General features: G+C 36.6%; 1 protein-coding gene across 2 annotated transcripts in view; it reads left to right on the top strand.

The window, feature by feature from the left end:
- The window catches only part of SLC35F5 (solute carrier family 35 member F5), a 47,896-nt gene that overhangs the window by 13,543 nt on the left and 12,765 nt on the right, over nucleotides 1-21,588 (top strand). For both annotated transcript variants that reach the window (XM_002712407.6, XM_008258490.5), the window contains exons 8-12: nucleotides 3,159-3,240; nucleotides 3,975-4,062; nucleotides 6,456-6,520; nucleotides 8,672-8,776; nucleotides 19,469-19,628. In XM_002712407.6, coding sequence (XP_002712453.3) covers nucleotides 3,159-3,240; nucleotides 3,975-4,062; nucleotides 6,456-6,520; nucleotides 8,672-8,776; nucleotides 19,469-19,628 — 500 coding nt within the window. The remainder of the gene's footprint in view (nucleotides 1-3,158; nucleotides 3,241-3,974; nucleotides 4,063-6,455; nucleotides 6,521-8,671; nucleotides 8,777-19,468; nucleotides 19,629-21,588) is intronic.

The following is a 21,588-nucleotide window of genomic DNA, read 5'->3' as shown; positions in this document are numbered from 1 at the left end:
ATAAAATACAAGGGAATAGTAAAAATCCACATAGGAGTTTATTATACATGTTAATTTGTTCAAGTATGTGTTTTTACACTTTATATTAAATCATGTAAATGTGGTTGAGTATTATTTTTGCAAGTACAGTAATTCCACAGAATTTCCTATAGATTTTTTTTTTAAAAAGATTTGTTTATCTGAAAGACAGAGTAACAAAAAGAGACAGAGAGAGATCTTCCATCTGCTAGTTCATTCCCCAAATGGCTGCAACAGCCAAGGCTGGACCAGCCAGTGCCAGGAGCCCAGAACTCTCTCCAGATCTCTTACATGTATGACAGGGATCCAAGTACTTGAGCTGTCATCTGCTGCCTTCCAGGATGTGCCTTAGCAGGAAGTTGGATCCGAAGCAGATTAGCTGGGGATTGAACCAGGCACTCTGGTAAAGGATGGAGGCAGCCCAAGCAGCAACTTAAACTACTACATCAAACGCCTGTGCCTGTTTGCTTGAAATTTATTAAGAGTAGGTTTTAAATGTCCTCACTACCACCCCCCACATACAGTAGTAACTGTGGATGATGATGGGTGTTCTAATTTGTGATAATTAGTATATAGTGTATATATACATATATATCATATACATACATAAATCATCACTTTGTATATTCTGAATTTATATAATTTTTGTCAATTAAGTATCTCTTAGAATATTTTTATGGGTATTTAAAACTGAATTACTATGAATGAAACAATGAAATGTTATATAAATTATTTCCTATAATTATTAGTAAGTAGTTGTCCTCAACTCTGGAGTAATAGAATGAGTCGTGGATAATGTATGGATGATTTTTATTGGAGTAAAGTGGGAATAGGTCTTTTATTATGAGTGCCCTGGGTTGAGAGCCAGAGAATAGAGTTTTGGGAGAGGTAGAGAATGGGAAGGTCTTTCTGGGAAGCTAATGAGTTTTTATGATCTTTGAATGCCTGCCATCTAAGTGTTCTGTTGTTATTTCTTTACCTTCCATTAGCAGAGACTGGTGAGATTGTTTGGAAAATGTGCAAAATGTTTAAATATTAAAGTAGTACAAGAATTGGGTTAATAAAGCTACTTACACCCGATAAGCTTATCTGTTCTTGCAGAAAATCTCTGAAAGATAATTCGGGGCAGTATCTGCCTCTTGTCTAGTGATTCAACTACAGATAGATTATGAATCCTACAGCTGTATATGTTTGATGTTACCCATTTCTTTTTCTTTTCTTTTTTTTTTTTTTTTTTTTTTTTTTTGGACAGGCAGAGTGGATAGAGAGAGAGAGAGAGAAAAAGGTCTTCCTTTTGCCGTTGGTTCACCCTCCAATGGCCGCTGCAGCTGGCATGCTGCAGCCGGCGCGTCACACTGATCTGAAGCAGGGGCCAGGTGCGTCTCCTGGTCTCCCATGGGGTGCAGGGCTCAAGTGCTTGGGCCATCCTCCACTGCATTCCCTGGCCACAGCAGAGAGCTGGCCTGGAAGAGGGGCAACCGGGAGAGAATCCGGCGCCCTGACCAGGACTAGAACCCGGTGTGCCAGCGCCGCTAGGTGGAGGATTAGCCTATTGAGCCGCGGCGCTGGCTGATAGTACCCATTTCATCAATTGCTACCTCATCTTATTATTTAGATAGGTAAGTGAAATTATCTAGGAAATCAGATGGACTTTAGATGAAATAATGGGCTGGCGCCGTGGCTTACTAGGCTAATCCTCCGCCTAGCGGCACCGGCACACCGGGTTCTAGTCCCAGTCGAGGCGCCGGATTCTGTCCGGTTGCCCCTCTTCCAGGCCAGCTCTCTGCTGTGGCCCGGGAGTGCAGTGGAGGATGGCCCAAGTGCTTGGGCCCTGCACCCCATGGGAGACCAGGAGAAGCACCTGGCTCCTGCCTTCGGATCAGCATGGTGCGCTGGCCGCGGCGGCCATTGGAGGGTAAACCAACGGGAAAGGAAGACCTTTCTCTCTGTCTCTCTCTCTCTCTCTCACTGTCCACTCCGCCTGTCAAAAATAAATAAATAAATAAATAAAAATAGATGAAATCATACACATAGACACAATTGCACTGTGACTTTAGCCTCAATTACACTATAGACTAGAGATCACTAGACTCTTAGCCATCTGCTGTCTCTGATAGTATCCTGATATCTTACATTTATGCACTTCATAATACTTAGTTATAAATTCTGAGAGAGATCTAAATATGTCCCTTTCAATAGAGACAAGGCAGTCTTCAGTGGAATCTGTGACAGTAACAAAAATACCAAAATAGTTAGACTAACAGTTAGTTTACTTCTGTAAAGTATATGCTTTAGTAACACTCATGCTTGAAATAGTGAAGTATCTAGCTATCAAAAAAAAAAAAAAAGATCAATTTTAATGAAGATAAATGAGCTTTGGACATCATATCACCCTTCATCAAAAAAAGATTTTATTTCCTTTTCCTAAAGCAAAGTAGGTGTGGGATTGGGAATTTAAGAATATCCCAAGCTTAAGGAGCAGAAGATAAGGAAGAGAAATAAAATCCTCCTCATAGCTAGAAAACTTCCTTCAGTGTATCCAAAATTATAAGAACTTCTTTGCGTTGTATCTCCAAACAGAATCATATAATTAATCCCAGATGATTCATAATAATCATATAAATAATTACCAATAAACTAATAATTTTCATTAGACATTTCTAAATTTATGAAGTAAATGTAGCCTTTGCTTATCAATCTAGCTAGCTAGCTAGTTCCATCTTTCTGCATGGACACATTCAGTTTAATGGAGTTCTTAATTATGCTATTCACCTATATATGTGTTAATGTTTGAGATTTTTCCCCAATTTAAATTTGATTTAAATAAGCTTCATAGAGTGCTAGTGGTGCTTGATTAAAACAAATTTTAAAAGTTATTTAATGCCTAATTTTATTTTACTTTCTTTTAAAAAGAAAGGTAACTTTCAACCAATTTTTGTTAATTTCATAAGGGAAATTGGATAACATGATCTTAGGTCTGATTACAAATGTTTATTATCTTTTGGGCCTGTGGTTTTTTTTAATGTGAAGCAGCTTTTAAAATCTCTCATGGTAAAAGTGTTTAGGAAAAGAAAAAAAGGGAGCACTATAAGTTGCTATAAAAGATACAGACATGTCTATCATTTTGTTTTTTCTTTTAGTGGTTTTTGGCAAATTTGTCTTATCAAGAAGCACTTTCAGACACACAAGTTGCTATAGTTAATATTTTGTCTTCAACTTCTGGTAAGAAATTTATCTTCAAATCTGCTATAAAGTTGATACATGTATATTTCTGGTATATATACATATTTGCATATGTATATAAAATTCTATCTTCTAAGCTGTTACATTAATTTTAGGGTACATTAGTGTAATTGTAACTGCTTTTTAATCTTCATATTTTCTTTTTTTAGTCTTGTGCTGTTTATGTTTTCAGATACTTTACAGAATTTTTTATATGCCAATATATTGAAGTATTTCAGTTGGTTCTTTATATTATAGTTGTAGCTAGTTTTCTTTCCCTGCACATATCCTTTCTAAAGATCTTTTTCTAGACCCTTTAACTAAATATAATAGCTTCTTTCAGAACTATAATTTTCCCCATGTTAAGGTGTTTTATTTTTAAAATTGAATCACCTTCCAAATCTGGAAGATAAAAGAAGTATTTTTGAAGTGGTAAAAATAACTTTAGCACACAGGCTGGAATATGATGAAGTCAGAATGTTATTCTGGATGCTTAACTCCTTTATTATTTTAAAATAAATAGAACTCTCCTTGATCTGTACAGTTAAGATAAACGTGGTTTAATTTTGATGTATGACTTTGAACATTTCAGCCTAGATAACTGCAGTCACAGTCATTTAAAAATGACAAAAGAATAATTTGTTAGATTTATAATGAAGCCATGAAGATGATATTAAATAATGGTAACAGTCTCTAAGCTCATGTACCTTGTTTTCATCCTTTTCTCCCCATAGGACTGTTTACCTTAATTCTTGCTGCAGTGTTTCCTAGTAACAGCGGTGATAGATTTACCCTTTCAAAATTATTAGCTGTAATTTTAAGGTAAGAATATTAGTATATTCATAGTATAATAGGTAGTTTTCTCTGCCTAAAACTACAATGTTAAAAAATAGTCATAATAATTTATATTGTAGTATAATATACAAACAAAGATGAGGATACAAGAAGGCCTAAGTGGGCATTGTGCTACTCAGTCCTGCATCACGTGCTGGAGCAGTTGTAAACCTTTCTGGGTAGGGTAACTAGCAGGAAGAAGCCCCATGACGTCTTTGACTCCCACTTATGTCAATACACACTTAATATTATCCTGATGCTCACATTTAACTTAATGTGGCAATTCAATCCTCATAACCTTCTGGGTTTCAATTTCCTTTTCCTGAGACAAGTTCCCCTTTTTTACTTGGTTTTGATTTCTCCTTGTACTTTTTCTAAAAATCTAACATTCAATTTTCTTTTCTTGTCTTACCCTCCAATGATCTTTCACTTATTTTCTGTATAACTTGTTTATTAGTTTTGTACTGCTGCACAACATCAATATTGCTAATAACTATATTTCAATCTTTATTTAATTGTGTGCATATTTGTGTTGTCTTCCTACTGGATTGTCAATCCTTAGAGACCTAAAGCCTCAGCATAGGCTTTCGCCCCTAGCAGTCAAAAAAAAAAAAAGCTTTAAAACAAGTAGTATTGTATGTTCTTAAAATGTCATAGTAAACGTTGTTTAGTACCTCATTATGAACTGGCCTTAAACAATAACGTTCAGTTTCTGAGGTTATAAAAAAGAATTTGACATTGCAACAATCTTGAAGAAAATCTGATAAGCTAAGAAATCTCATTTGATCAATGAGAAAGAGTGGCCTCAACCCACCTGGAATCTTATTATTTTAATATAATAATCTAATTCCACTTCCATCATTACTAGGTTTGAGACCTTGGGCAAGTTTCTTACATCTCTGTGCAAATTTCCTCTTCTGTATATTGGGATAATAGTAGAATTTGTTGTCTGGGATTGTCAAAAGTATTAAATGAATTAAAACTTGTTAAATGTTTGAGACAATATCTGGTATGTAACAGATGCTCATTATATTTAGCAATCATCATCATATAAATGGAAATAAAATCTCTGATTTCTGGAATGTTGTTGGTAATCAAATCATATCTGAATCTGATTCAGTTAAATGATTATTTAACTGAGAACTTTGGTCATTTAACTGAAGGATAACAAATTTTTAATATAAAGATTACATTTGACTTATGACAGCACTGTTCCACAAGGGAAAATAATTTCTTTTTTTAAGTGTTTTTTTTTAAGATTTATTTATTTATTTGAAAGTCAGAGTTGCACATAGAGAAGAGGTGGAGGCGGGGGGGTCCTCCATTGATGGTTCACTCCCCAATTGGCCGCAACGGCCGAAGCTGCACTGATTCGAAGCCAGGAGCTAGGAGCCTCCTCTGGGACTCCCACGTGGGTGCGTGGGCCCAAGGACCTGGGCCATCTTCCACTGCTTTCCCAGGCCACAGCAGAGAGCTGTGTCAGAAGTGGAGCAGCCAGGGTTCAAACCAGTGCCCACATGGGATGCTGGTGCTTCAGGCCAGGGCATTAACCCATTGTGCCACAGCACCAGCCCCAATAATTTCTTTTTTAATATTCCTCTCCCATTGCCACGTGGTCATTTTGATCAAAAGGTGAGAGAATTAGACTTTTTTAAATTAGTATTCCATCTGCTTGAAAAATTGTATATAATTTAGAAGATGCATAGAAATAGGAAAATAGCATAAGCTTCATGAGCCTAAGAACCATATCCATCTCATTCACTCATGTTAGCTACTCAGAAAATAGCAATTGAGTGAGTGACCTGATTTCTCTGTATTCTTAGTTTGATCTTATTTTTATTCATTAAAAGCATGGGATAAGTGGGATTACTTAAGTATGTAAGGATATTTTTACCGTTAACTTAGGTTTTGTCAGTAAGCAGAAGTTGTACCGATGTAAAGTCTATATTAACTTAATACATTTATATCTCCAAAAGAAGGATTGGCAGAGGAATGATAAGTTGGTTAATTTTTCTCCAGTTGAAGGGTAATAGTACTTAAGAATGTTGGACTCTGGAGCCAGTTGGTCTTGGTTCAATGACTTTACCTCTTTGTGCATTAGTTTGCTCATGTAAAATGCAAATGGTAATAGTGATGCCCTTCATGTGAGGCAATATTATTCATTTTGTGAGTATTAAATTAGTTATTAGAAGTATAATACTAAAAAAAGAAGTATAATATGCTTTACTGATAATATTATTAATTCTTATTAATGAACTTCTTCAACAGCTTTACCCAAAGTTAGGTTAGACTTTATCACTTATAAATAATTTTTGTCTTTATAATTAGCCTCTTAAGGAATTCATTATTTTGCTTATCAGTAATGACTGTCATTCTTATAGCATTGGAGGTGTTGTGCTGGTAAACCTATCAGGGTCTGAAAAATCTGCTGGAAGAGATACAATAGGTAAGTTACCTCTCAGTTAAGAGCATAGAAGTATGCTAAGAAGTTTGTGTATGTCATCATTTGTGCACATGTGTGCTAATACAGAGCATGGGAACTAACAGCATTTTTTTTAAAGCTTTTCCTTGGAATTAATGTAAAAAACAATTCAAAAATGCTTTATGGAATTCTCATATAACCTTCATCCACATTTCTCTAGTTGTTAATAATTTATATAACTACAGTTATAAATATTAGGAATTAGCATTGATTAAAATTGTAGTACCTGATCTATAGACCTTTACAAATTTCACTGTTATTTCTACTAAGGTTCTTTTTCTGGTCCAGGATCATTGTTGCATTTAATTTTCATGTATCTTTTTGTTTCTTTTAATCTGTAACTGTTCCTGCCTCTGTTTTTGTCTTCTATGACCTTGACACTTTTGAAGGATACAGCCTAATTGTTTGCAGAATGCCCCTCAGTTTGAGTTTGACTGATTTCCTCATGATTAAATTGAAGTTGTTCACTTATGCTAAGAATGTGTTTCCTTATCTGATCAGTGCATTGTACCAGAAGGCACATGATGTTGATTTGACCTGGGACTAGTGATGTTAATTCCAAGGTGTTTTCTGCCAGATTGCTCCAGAATAAAGTTACTGTTTTTTTCTTTGTAGATAATAAACATGGTGTGGAGAGATACTTTGAGACTAGACAAATATCCTGTTCCTATCAAACTTTTACCCAATAATTTTGTCATGCATTCTTGATTCTTATCTGAAACAGTTCTAAATATGATAAACAATTTTTGATCCTAGGCTTAGATTTAATAAAACCAAGATGATCAGAACCTAACTTAAATGGTTTCCCTTGGATACTTTATCTAGGTATTTGAAATTTATTGAATAAACCAATGCTTTCTTTGTTATTTTTCGTTACTGCTCAGCTAGCAGTGCCTTATATCTTTCTTACTTAGAGCAGTTTTGTGTCAGTCTTTATAAAGTTTGTCAAAAGTAGAATTAAAAGATAATGCACATTTTCTGTGAACTTTTTGTAGCCCCTTATATATAAAATAATATATATAGATACAAAGATATTTCATAAAACTTGTGGCAAATGGAGTTAAGAGTGTGAGTTTGTTTTGGTTCAAAAATTGTTTTGAAATCCATGCATAGTTTTTCATAATACACATCTTACATACATTATGAACAAACCATTTTTATAACAAAATAATTTCATACTTTAAATACCATTTCCCGTTAAAGTACTTCATGTATTTATTATGTGTGTGAGATGTTTGTTTTTAAAGATTTATTTTTTGCTGGCGCCACAGCTCACTAGGCTAATCCTCCGCCTGTGGCCCTGGCACCCCAGGTTCTAGTTCCTGTCAGGGCGCTGGATTCTGTCCCGGTTGCTCCTCTTCCAGTCCAGCTCTCTGCTATGGCCCAGGAGTGCAATGGAGGATGGCCCAGGTCCTTGGGCCCTGTGCCCGCAAGGGAGACCAGGAGAAGCACCTGGCTCCTGGCTTCGGATCAGCGCAGCACGCTGGCCGCAGCGGCCATTGAGGGGTGAACCAACGGAAAAAGGAAGACCTTTCTCTCTGTCTCTCTCTCTCACTGTCCATTCTGCCTGTCCAAAAAAAAAAAAAAAAAAAAAAAAGATTTATTTTTATTTATTTGAAAGGCAGAGTTGACAGAAGAAGAGACAGGGAGAGAGGGAGAGGGAGAGATCTTCCATCCAGATACTGCAACAGCAGAAGCTGGACCAGGCCAAAGCCAGAAGCCTGGAACTCCATCCAGATCTTCCATATGAGTGGCAGAGGCCCAAACACTTTGGCCATGATTCTCTACTTTCCTAGGTGTATTAGCTGGGAGATGGATCAGAAATGGGACAGCCTGGACTTGAATCAGCCTTCCAACAGGGGATGCCATTATTGCAGTGGGCAACTTAACCTGCTGTGCCCCAACACTAGCCCAAGAGATTTGTTGATAGGATTTCCCTTTGCTTTTTTCAAAAAAGGTCTAAAAATAGTAAAATAATAGTTATCTTTTGAGTAATTGATTAAAATATTGAATATGCTCATTTCTTGAAGTAGTGTCTGATACTAAATTGTGAATAAGTATATGTTGAATGAGTTAATAAATAAATGCTTTAAGTCCTTATGTTGATTTTTACAGGTTCTATTTGGTCTCTTGTTGGAGCCATGCTCTATGCTGTCTATATTGTTATGATTAAGAGAAAAGTAGACAGAGAAGACAAGTTGGATATTCCAATGTTCTTTGGTAAGAATATGTTTAATTTGAGGCTATTCAAATGATTGACTTAGACTTTAGTTTTTAATTTTGGGTAGAAGAAAGCCTTTCCCCCCTCCATAAGAGTGCTTAAAACCATTTAAGGATTATGGAGACCATCTCAGTGCTTTTCTATTACTTTGTCCTGCATGGTTGTACACCTCTGAGGGAATGTCCGTTCCCCTCAGTATGAGGTGGAGAAACTTACTCCTAAAGCCTTTTTTGCATCAGTGTTTTCAGCCTAGGATTCAAATATGTCCTCATTGATAGGACAGAATTATTCCATGTGAGAGTTTACTCACTATATATTTTACATTTTGCCATTAGAATTGTTGGAAGTATAGGATTGGGGAACTGCCCCAAAATAATATGTAGAAAATTATTCCAATTTGTGTATATATTTTCATTAAAAATGGTGGTATAGTTAAAGGCTTTCCATTTACATTTTATCCTAAAAACTCATATTTTTTCAACATAGATTCTCAAATTACCCAGTTATAGTTTCTGGCACCAATTCTTAGGCTTTGGTAAATAAAATACCTAATATGACATAAATTTTCCTTTGTCTAAAATCAGTTAAAGAAAGAATTTGTGGGATTTGTAGTATTGCTAAAGAACACACAATGATAGGATAGTCACCAAAAATTGGCTGAATATAATTAGAGAAAGAAGCCTGGCAATGAGAGTTCAGAGTGCAGTTGACAGGAAGTTAGGAGACCTGGAATTTGGCTATTATAACTTCCTTTGACTTGTATTCATATGAAAAATGGAAGATACTGGACTACATAAGTGCTTCTAAACTCATCCAAACTCCTTCCTAGGGAATAGAAAGGATTTGGGCTGGGAAGAGATGGAGTTGCACATGGGAGTCTGTTCTTGATTTTTTGTTGTTGTTGTTGTTGTTGCTTCCTCTGGAGCAGTCTTACTAGTTGGGCTTTTTCTGTTATGATTTAGTTTGTAAAAAAGGTTTTTCAACTAAAAATAGTTTAAATAGCTGCACCTAAATATTTACAGCCATAAAACATTTGAAAAGTCACAGGTCTGAATGACTGCTTACATTCCTTTTAAGTATACCATTATAGAAATATACATTAAAAATGAAGATTAGGGCTGGTGTTGTGGTGTGATAGGTTAAATTGCCACTTGTTTTTATGTTTATTTTTTTAAGGATTTACTTATTTATTTGAAAGGCAGAGTTAAAGAAGGAGATAGACACAGAGAAATTGAGAGAGAGAGAGAGAGAGAGAGAGGGAGAGGGATCTTCCATCCACTGATTTACTCCCCAAATGTCTGAGACAGCCAGAACTGAGCCAGATGGAAGCCAGGAACTAGGAGCTTTTTCCAGGTCTCCTATGTTGGGCAGGGCCCTTAGCACTTGGTCCATCTTCTGCTGCTTTTCTAGGTACGTTAGCAGGGAGCTAGATCCAAAGTGGAGGAGCTAGCCACCCATATGGGATCCTGGCACTGCAAATGGTGGCTTAATCCACTGTGCCACAATGCCAGCCCCAAACTGCCACCTGTGGTGTGAGCATTGCACATTGGAATGTTGTTTCAAGTCTTGGCTTCCAGCTAATGCACCTGAAAAGTAGCAGATGATGGCCCAAGTACTTGGGCCCCAGCCATTCGTGTGGGAGACCCAGATGGAGTTTCTAGCTCCTGACTTCAGTATGGCCCAGACCTGGTTGTTGCAACCATTTGGAGACTAAACCAGTGAATGGAAGAAATCTTTTTCCTTCTGTCTCTTTCTCTCTCGTGTGTGTATGTGTGTGTGTGTGTGTGTGTGTGTGTCTGTGTCTCCCCATCTTAATTTTCTTTCAAATAAGTATTTTTTAAAAGAATGATTTTTTTGTTTTTTATTTGTATGTATCTCATAAATACAACATTAGGAACATAGTAATTCTTCCCACCATACTCACCCTCCCATCCACTCTTTATGCCCCCTTCCTCCTCCCTCTTCTTTTAAGTCCAAAAAAGAAAAAGTGAAAAAAAAAAAAGAATGGAATAAAAAGCTAAGAAAACTGTTACTCAACAGTCTAGACAAAGGGCTGTTCTATGTTATTTCTTCTCAAAGGTGAATTTGCTTCATTTCCCTTCCTTCCTCTCCCTTCTTTCTTTTTAGAAACTTGATTGTCTTTAAAAAAGAACCCAAGGATGATACATCTTTTTTGAGCTTTTAGACATAGCTATAACTTATGAGACATAATAATATTCTCAATTTAATACAATAAAAGAAAGTGATTCTTGAAAACAAATTTTACTATGAAGTCTCATGGTACAACCCTTTGGGTACAGAGGTCCTGCATGGAAAGTTAGTGTACAATGACTCTTGTTGTTTATTTAACAAATAACACTCTTAAGTGTGACATCAGTGATCACCTAAGGCTCTTGACATAAGCTTCCTTGGCTATAGAAGCCTTTTGGATCCACTAGCTTGACAAAGCCATAAGCAAAGTAGAAGTTCTCTCCTCCTTTCACAGAAAAGTACATCCTTCTTTGTGGCCACTTCTTTCCACTGGGGTCTTACCCAAAGGGGTCCCTTATGTAGGACATTTTTTGCTGGCGTGTTTTGGCTTTCCATGCCTGAAATGTTCCCCCTGAGCTTTGTAGCCAGACCAGAGTGATTTAAGGGCTGATTCTGAGATCAGAGTATTACTTAAAGTGATTGTTATTCTATGAGTTGGCTGTATGGACTGCTTCCCATGTTGGAGCCTTCATTCCTTTTTAATTCTATTATTATTTCCAAACATTTAGTCCTATTTATATGATCATTTTAACACTTGATCCTATTTATATGGTCACTTTAGCACTTGTTCCTACCAATGTAATATTTATAACACTTAAGCTGCTATTTTTATCAGCCAGCTTAAGGGATTTTGGGGTCCTTTGGCAAGTTGTTAAGCTGTACCCTTAGAATAAGTCCATAGGAAAGTATGTAGGACTATACTGCTTTGCAATTATGACTGCAAGTCATAATTTCACAATTACAACTTTAGGATCTTGGTAATTCTTCCCACTGTGCCCACCCTCCAATCCACACCCCCACCCCCATCCTCTTTTTATTCTTATTCTCACTCTTATTCGTTACTAAGATCTAATTTCAATTAATTTGATACATATATGATTAACTCTATGTTAAGTATAGAGTTAAAGTATAGAGTTAAGTATAGAGTTAAATGGTTCAGATGAAAGAGAAAAAGGTAAAGAAAATATTAGAAAGGGAAAGATAAACAAAAATGTAGAACAAAAAGCTGTTCAACAGTCAAGAGAAGAGCTGTTCAAAATCATTGCTTCTCAAAGTGTCAATTGCATTTCTACATGTTGCCTTTTAGGTACTCTATTAGTTATCAGAGGTCAGGGAGAAAATACAGAATTTTTCCCTCTGGGACTGGCTTATTTCACTAAGAATGATGCTTTCCAGTTTCATCCATTTTGTTGCAAATGACCAGACTTCATTTTTTATCTGCTGTGTAATATTCCATGGTGTACATATCCCATAATTTCTTTTTTTTTAAGATTTATTTATTTATTTGAAAGAGTTACACAGAGAAAGGAGGAGAGGGAGAGGGATAGGGAGAGAGACAGAGAGAGAGAGTTCTTCTATCCACTGGTTCCCTCCCCAATTGGCTGCAGTGGCTAGAGTTGCACCAATCCGAAGGTAGGAGCCAGAGCTTCTTCCGGTTCTCCCATGTGGGTGCAGGGGCTGAAGGACTTCGACCATCTTCTACTGCTTTCCCAGGCCACAGCAGAGAGCTGGATCAGAAGTTTAGCAGTCAGGACTCAAATCGGTGCCCATATGGGATGCCGGCGCTGCAGGCAGTGGCTTTACCCACTACACCACAGCGCTAGCCCCCCCCCCCCATAATTTCTTTATCTAATCTTCAGTTGATGGGCATTTGGGTTGATTCCATGTCTCTGCTATTGTGAATTAAACTGCAGTAAACATGGAGGTACAGATGGCTCATTAATATGCTGATTTCATTTCCCTTGGGTAGATTCCCAGGAGTAGGATGTCTGGCTCATATGGTAGTTCTGTGTTCAGACCTCTTAGGTATCTCCACACTATCTTCCATAGTGGCTTTACCAGTTTACATTCCCACCAACAGTGGATTAGGGTGCCTTTTCCCCCACATCCTCACCAGCATTTGTTGTTTGTTGATTTCTGTATGAAAGTCATTCTAACAGGGGTGAGGTGAAACCTTATTGTGGTTTTGATTTGCAATTCTCTGACAGCTAGCGATCCTGAGTATTTTCTCATGTGTCTGTTGGCCATTTCGATTTCCTCTTTTGAAAAATGTCTGTCAGTTCTTTGCCTATTTATTAACTGGATTGTTTGTTTCATTGTTGTTGAGTTTTTTGATCTCTTTTATATTTTCTGGATATTAATCCTTCATCAGTTGTATAGTTTGCAAATGTTTTCTCCTATTCTGTCAGTTTTCTCTTCACTTTGCTGATTGTTTCTTTCACAGTGCAGAGGCTTCTCAGTTTAATGTAATCCCAATTGTCAATTTTGGTTTTGCTGGCCTGTGCCTCTGGGGTCTTTTCCAAGAATTCTTTGTCTATGCCAATGTCTTGTAGGGTTTCCACAATGTTCTTTAATAATTTGATTGTCTTGGGTTGTTGTTTTAGATCTTTAGTCCATTTTGAGTGGATTTTGGTGGAAGGTGTCAGATAAAGGTCTTGCTTCATCCTTCTGCATGTGGTGATCCAGTTTTCCTAGCACCATTTGTTAAAGAGACTGGCCATGCTTGAGGGATTGATTTTAGCTCCTTTGTTGAATATAAGTTTGTTGTAGATGTGCAGACTGATTTCTGGAGTTTCTATTCTGTTCTATTGCTCAATCTATCTGTTTTTTTACCAGTACCAGGCTGTTTTGATTATAACTGCCCTGTAGTATGTCTTGAAATCTGGCATTGTGATGCCTCAAGCTTTGTTTTTCTTGTATAAGATTGCTTTAGCTATTCAGGGTCTCCTGTGTTTCCATATGAATTTCAACATCATTTTTTTTATATCTGAGAAAAATGTCTTTGGTGTTTTTATTGGTATCACATTGAATTTGTAAATTGCTTCTGATAGTATGGGCATTTTGATTATATTGATTCTTCTAATCCATGAACATGGAAGATTTTTCCATTTTTTTGCATCTTCTCCTATTTCTCTTTTTAATATTTTGTAATTCTTACTGTAGAGATCTTTAACATCCTTGGTTAAATTTATACTGAAGTATTTGATTTTTTTGGTAGCTATTGTGAAATGGATTGATCTTAGAAGCTCTTTCACAGCTTTGGCATTGTCTGCAAATACAAAGACTATTGATTTTTATATGTTGATTTTATATTCTGCTACATTTACAAACTCTTCTATGCGTTCCAATAGTCTCTTAGTGGAGTCTTTTGGATCCCCTATCTATAGAATCATGTCATCTGAAAATAAGGATAGTTTCACTTCCTCCTTCCTTATTTGTATACCTTTGATTTTCTTTTCTTGTCTAATGGCTCTGGCTAAAACTTCTAGAACTATACTGAAAAGCAGTGGTAAGAGTGGGCACCTTTGTCTGGTTCCAGATCTGTGAGATTGCTTCCAACTTTTCCCCGTTCAATAGGAAGCTGGTCATGGGATTGACATAAATTGCCTTAATTGTGTTGAGAAATGTTCCTTCTATCCCAATTTGCTTAAAGTTCTCATCATGAAAGCGTGTTGTATTTTGTCAAATGCTTTCTCTGCATCTATTGAGATAATCATATGGAATTTGTTCTTCAATTTTTTAATGTGATGTATCACATTGATGGATTTTGGTAGGTCATATGTGTACATGAGTCTATCAGTTTCTTCTAGGCATCCCGTTTTGTTGGTGTACTGCTCTTTGTAGTAATTGCTGGTGTTTCTTTTTATTTCTGTGGTATCTATTTTTACATTTACTTCTTCATTTCTGATTTTATTAATTTGGGTCTTCTCCTTTTTTTGGGCCAATGGTGTGTCAATTTTGTCTATTTTTTTTCGAAAAACCAACTCTTTGCTGTTTGTATTATTGCTTTTTTTATTTTTTATTTTTTATTTTTTTAACTTTTATTTAATGAATATTAATTTCCAAAGTACGGCTTATGGATTACAATGGCTTCCCCCCCATAGCGTCCCTCCCACCCGCATCCCTCCCCTTTCCCACTCCCTCTCCCCTTCCATTCACATGAGGATTCATTTTCGATTCTCTTTATATACAGAAGATCAGTTTAGCATACATTAAGTAAACATTTCAACAGTTTGCTCCCACACAAACATAAAGTGAAAAATAATAGATGATTTTTTAAATGATGATGAAATCAGATCAGACCTATTGTCATGTTTAATCCCAGTGAGAGTCAAGTTGGCAATTGATAATTTCTTCTTTTTTTTTTTTTCTACAGAAGATCAGTTTAGTATACATTAAGTAAAGCTTTCAACAGTTTGCACCCCCATAGAAACACAAAGTGAAATATACTGTTTGAGTACTCGTTATAGCATTAAGTCTCAATGTACAGCACATTAAGGACAGAGATCCTACATGAGGAGTAAGTGCACAGTGACTCCTGTTGTTGACTTAGCAATTTGACACTCTTGTTTATGGCATCAGTAATCTCCCTATGCTCCAGTCATGAGTTTCCAAGGCTATGGAAGCCCCTTGAGTTCTCCGACTCTTATCTTGTTCAGACAAGGTCATAGTCAAAGTGGAGGTTCTCTCCTCCCTTCAGAGAAAGGTACCTCCTTCTTTGAAGACCTGTTCTTTCCACTGGGATCTCACTCACAGAGATCTTTCATTTAGGGTTTTTTTTTTTTTTTTTTTTTTTTTTTTTTTTTTTTTTTTGCCTGACTGTTTTGGCTTTCCATGCCTGAAATACTCTCATGGGCTTTTCAGCCAGATCGGAATGCCTTTAGGGCTGATTCTGAGGCCAGAGTGCTGTTTAGGACATCCGCCATTCTATGAGTCTGCTGAGTATCTCGCTTCCCATGTTGGATCACTCTCCCCTTTATTTATTCTATTGGTTAGTATTAGCAGGTACTAGACTTGTTTATGTGCTTCCTTTGACTCTTAGTCCTTTCATTATGATCAATTGTGAACTGAAATTGATCACTTGGACTAGTGAGATGGCATTGGTACAAGCCACCTTGATGGGATTAAATTGGAGTCCCCTGGTATGTTTTCTTGTTATCTGGATGGAGGAGTATGTTCACCTCTGTTTGTGAGAACCACCCTTTTCCTCATAGCCGCAGATACCCCTGGTCTTCCGGGGCCGCCGGTCTCCTCCCCAGGTCCAAATCTCTGCTGTTTTTTCCTTTGTTTCCCCCCTATTTGTTCTTTCAGTGCAAACCCAGACCATCTCTGCTGTTCTTGCTGGGTTTCCCATTGTAGTTTTCCCACAGTTTTATCACAGGCGTGTATTTTCTCCCCATTTTAAATATTAATTTTCCCCCACATGATTCGGACCATCCTGTCAATATTCTGCTGTCTTGGAACCCTTCCAGAATGATAATTTTTATGACATCTTATTTTAGAATCATAGAAAATTCATCTGGAATTCAGTGAAATGAGAATTATGGGTAAATGGTTGAGTCAATGGCACTTAAAAAAAGATTGATTAATTGATATACTTACTTACCTACTTGAAAAGCAGAGCCACAGTGGGAGAGAGACCTTCCATCCACTGGTATCCTCCCCAAATGACCAAAACAGGCTGAAGCCAGGAGCAGGAACTCCACCCAGGTCTTGCCATGGGTGACAGGAGACCAAGTATTTGGGCCTTCTTGTGCTGCCTTCCCAGGCATACTAGTAGGAAATTGGATCAGAGGCAGAGCAGTCAGGACTTAAACTGGCACTTTGATAGGGGTTTCTGGCAATCCAAGTGGAAGCTTAACCCACCTTGCCATAGATCAACCCCATCTTTTTTTTTTTTTTTTTAATCATTGGCAGCCTGCAAGAAAAAACTGCTCAATTTACTCTAACTGGAGTGAGTGCACATTGACATGTTATTCCTATTAGTCCTTTTCATATGTGATGTGAGGTGAACCAATTATCAATTTGTCCTAGGCTTTAGAATAGATAGGATTTGGAGGAGTTAGGATTGGAATGTGGGAGTTCAGACAAGGGAGTGTGATTGTACCAGAATGTTCACTTTGGGGAAGAATGGAAAGATATGTGGCACCAGATTCTGCAAAACCTGAGGAATAGTGATGTGATTTGGTTGTTTGTCTCTAGGACCAAAAGGTATTAATTTATGTGGGATTTCATACTCATAGTTCAATGAATAGATTTCATTCTTTTTATTTTTTTAATAATTTTACTTATTAATAATTATTTATTTGAAAAGGAGAGGGAAGGAGGGAGGGAGGAGGAAAAAGAGAGAGAAAGAGAGAGAGAGAATCTTCCATCTACTGTTTCATCTACCAAATCCAAATGGCTGCAACAGCCAGGACTGGGTCAGTCTGAAGCCAGGAACTTGGAACTCCATTTATGTTTCCCACAGGGGTGTCAGGGCAAATACTTGGACCATCCTCCACTGCCTTCCTAGGTGCATTACAAAGGAGCTGGATTGTAAGCAGAGCAACTGGGACTGGAACCAGCCCAGTGTCACAGGTGTTGTCTCAGGCATCTACTGTGCCAAAATGCCAGTCCCAGATTTAATTCTTAATAATGGCTGATTTTGGCCGGCGCAGCGGCTCACTAGGCTAATCCTCCGCCTAGCGGCACCGGCACACCGGGTTCTAGTCCCGGTCAGGGCGCCGGATTCTCTCCCGGTTGCCCCTCTTCCAGGCCAGCCCTCTGCTGTGGCCAGGGAGTGCAGTGGAGGATGGCCCAAGTGCTTGGGCCCTGCACCCCATGGGAGACCAGGAAAAGCACCTGGCTCCTGGCTCCTGCCATCGGATCAGCGCGGTGCGCCGGCCGCAGCGCGCCGGCTGCGGCGGCCATTGGAGGGTGAACCAACGGCAAAAGGAAGACCTTTCTCTCTGTCTCTCTCTCTCACTGTCCACTCTGCCTGTCAAAAAATAAAAATAAAATAAAAAAAAAAGGCTGATTTTTTTTGTCATTATTAGAAAACTTTTTGATGTTATGTAAACATTTTAGGCCATGAGTCCCTTATGTTTATGTGTCATTTAGTTTTTTTTTTTTTTTTTTTGTCTTAAGTTGGATTTCTTAAAGCAAGATATGAGATAAGGATTTGGTGTGGGTTGTTTATTGGTGGTGGACGAGGTGAAGGAAAAACTGATTAGGAAGTAAGGGAAGCAGAACAGAGAAAGGGAAAGAACCATAGTCCCAAGTACATTTGAGGTTTGACCTAATTTGTAGCAAATGTGAGGTGGAACAGGCCACATGACTACTCACTCCTCACAGCCATGAGGGCCAGGAGGGCCAGTGTGTGCATCCCCAGTCACTGACAATGGGAACTTCTGGGAAAGGCAGTCTTGTTTTGTTCTCCAAGATGGTTCCTCAGAGAGTGAGGGTGGCCATGAATCTTGAGAGCAGATAGAGAATGGTGTTCAGCTTTGTTAAGAATATTTAACTAGGTACCCTAAATACTAACTGGTTATTTAGGTGATATAGGAAGTATAAAATATATGTCTACTATCATTTAATTTTCTTTGAAGGAACCTCTATAGTTAACCTCATGGTTCTCATAGGAGACCTGTTAAACAAAATGAAATGCAAAATCAAATTACTATAAAATTATAATCATTTTTGCAGTCTTTACATTCATATGTATGTTAGTCATATATAAACTTAATTTCTATAATAATGACAGCTAACTTTATTAAGCACTTACCATATGCCAGGTACTGTGCTATATTTTATGTGTTTCTTCCAGCTTCCCAGAAATCTAATTAACTATTATAGATTGGAAAACTAAGGTTTAAAAGAGATTCTGCTTGTTGTATAAGACTTCAACTTCTAGTGAATGGTAGACTGGGAATTGGAACTCAGGATGGTCAGACTGTAGAGCAGACTTTTAGCACTACACGTATAGCCTTCCTGTTTTAGCAGCCAGTCTGCATTTAGATTGTACATTGAACAGCTATTTGTATATACCAGGAGTCTTTAAAAAGTTTGTGAAAAATACATATTATGAAAAAAATTGATCATGGGATTATAACATTTTCCACCAAAATAAAATATCTTTTATTTACATTTTCCTGTGAACTGGTTGAGTTATCCTTGTATGTGTAATCACCAACTAGCTTTTGAATGTTGGACAGGCAGAAACCAAAAATTGGATCTCCTTTGGAATCTTCCACTGTTGTTCCTAGCACAGATGCTTTAACATGAAAGCAAGCCATCTAATTCCTCACAATTAATTTAGTTTGAATAAACAAACACATACCAGTTTTTTAAGTTCTAAGACATATTGTTAGTTCATAAAGTTAGTAACTCTTTGAATTCCTTGAAGTGGTTTGTTCCACAGTAGTTGCTCCCCACATAAAGAGGATAGTTGAACCTCAAAGAGTGGTAATCACCACTTGCCGGATAACAATTTTTTCCAAGTGTGGAGCTTGTTAATCATAGGACTGACTTCAGAACAAACCAAACCAGCAGAAGTTCTAGTTAAGGAAACCTGTTGAAACTCTTTGTGCAAATCTAATGTTTTTTAATTATAGACTTACAAGTTTGGAAAATTGAAATAAATCCCAATTTTAAGTTGTGTTTCTTCTATTTCTGTTTAGGTTTTGTAGGTTTATTTAATCTGCTGCTCTTGTGGCCTGGTTTCTTTTTACTTCATTACACCGGATTTGAGGACTTTGAGTTTCCAAATAAAGTAGTATTGATGTGCATTATTATTAATGGCCTTATTGGAACAGTTCTCTCAGAGTTCCTGTGGTTGTGGTATGTGCTCTTTATTCTCCTGTGATTTATTATTCATTTATTGACTTTTGGATAGTTTAAGTACTATTTTTCTGTCTTCTAATGGCCCCTCCTCTGCAACTCCCAACACACACACACACGCACGAGCTCACCCATAAATTCTTAGAAGTGAATACATTAATTCCATTAGAATAGGAACTTTTTTTTTTAACTTTTGTGTGCCCATTGCATAGAGTAGTAGTTCATACACAGAAGGAGCTCCATAAATACTTGTTGAATGAATGAATGAATAAATCAAAATGTTCTTAAATTTGTAAAAGTGTTATAGAAAGTAGAGTATTATGCAAATGAATGTAATCCTTTTCTAATGGACATCTAAATTTATGAGCTATGTATACAAGTCTGAATTAATTAATTCTAAATGAAAAATCTATGGGATGTTACTTACATAAAAGTCTTTAGAATATCTCGTGGTTCCTAGGCATTTTTGGTTATAATACTATTTTTAGGACCTTTGATATGAGTAAGCAAGAGGTGATTAGTATGAAGTGTTAAAATATACTTAGATATTATAATATGGAACATGTTTAAAAAATTAGAACATAATATCATGTATGGAGTTTAAGAAACTTTTTTAACTATGGAGCTTTATACTTAATCCTGTTTCCATATAATAGAAACTTAAAAAGAAATTCAAATTGTTCATAAACTCCTAAATGAATTGTATTACATATCAATTGAGACCAGTGACTGGCTTTCCCTTGCTAAACACTACAACAGAGATCCTGTTTTCCAAGAAGTCGTAACACTGTTTTCTCACCCTGCCCAGTTAAGGGAGTAGTCACTTTTCTCACTATCTAGCATACTTATTCCCTTTTGTATAATACTTAAAGATTTGCTTCACATTATACTAATTTATATTTTTCTTTGCTGTTCTAAAACTTTTTGATATCTGAATCTATTATTCATTCACTTTCCCTCTTTTATTATATTCATTTTAGATGCTTAACTTTTTTAACCTGAAATATTTATTGGTAATAGAAGGGGTCAGCCATAAGCTAAAAAGAGAAAAGCTGGGTTAAGTCAAGCAAGGTTTTAATATGCTCTCAGACTTTTGATTTTATATTATATATACCAAAGATTATAAATATCCAAGAACATATCCTGTATTTGAGGGAAAAGATTTACTTGATCCCTGAACCAGCCCATGAGTGGTAGGAACCACTACTGGAGCTCTCCTTTCCTTGTCAGTAAGAACCAGTTGTCAAGCCTATCTTGGATACTTATTTTATAAAGAGATGACCTCTTTTTGCAGAGCAGCATTGCTAATTCTAATATATACTGAACTAGAGCTTTACTTGCCTATAACTTTCATGAGTTTTTGGTCCTAATAATATATATTATGTTTTTATCTCAGAATGCATTTTATTGTAGATCCAAATTGTAAGTCTGTATAAATGGATTATCTCTCTATATATCATGTAGTATTTTCCTTCAAGTAAACGAAAGTACATGCAGATTAATATTTCAAAATTTGACACCATTATTGATAGTTCAAGTGGAAAAAAATTAGCTATTTGGACAATTGCTAGAAAAATAGAAAGCAAAGAAATATTCTTTTAAAATATTCAGTTCTTTTTTATGCTTAGGCAAATCTAAAGAATAACACATTATTAGTTTTCATGAGGGTGAGATTTTTGCTTTGATGATAGAGTCACATGTTGGCTTATCACTGTCTTAAAGTCTCTGTGTGAAATATCCAATTTTAATAATACTGTTTTCTTCATTAGCTATATATCATAAAATTCTAAGAGCTCTGTTTGACAGTTTTGTAAAAAAAAAAAAGTAATGAACGATTCATCCAAAGTTGAAAATTATCTGTAAGCAAATCTTAAAAACAGCATAAAGTATTTGAACTTTTTGTACTTATATATTTGCATTTTTAATATAAACTTTGAGAATCATCCAATGTTTTATGTCT

This window comes from Oryctolagus cuniculus, chromosome 3 (genome assembly GCF_051225735.1).
Source record: "Oryctolagus cuniculus isolate XC-2025 breed Fujian yellow rabbit chromosome 3, ASM5122573v1, whole genome shotgun sequence".
Taxonomy (NCBI): domain Eukaryota; kingdom Metazoa; phylum Chordata; class Mammalia; order Lagomorpha; family Leporidae; genus Oryctolagus; species Oryctolagus cuniculus.
Note: the sequence above shows the minus strand (reverse complement) of the source record. Positions and strands in the feature narration are given on the sequence as shown.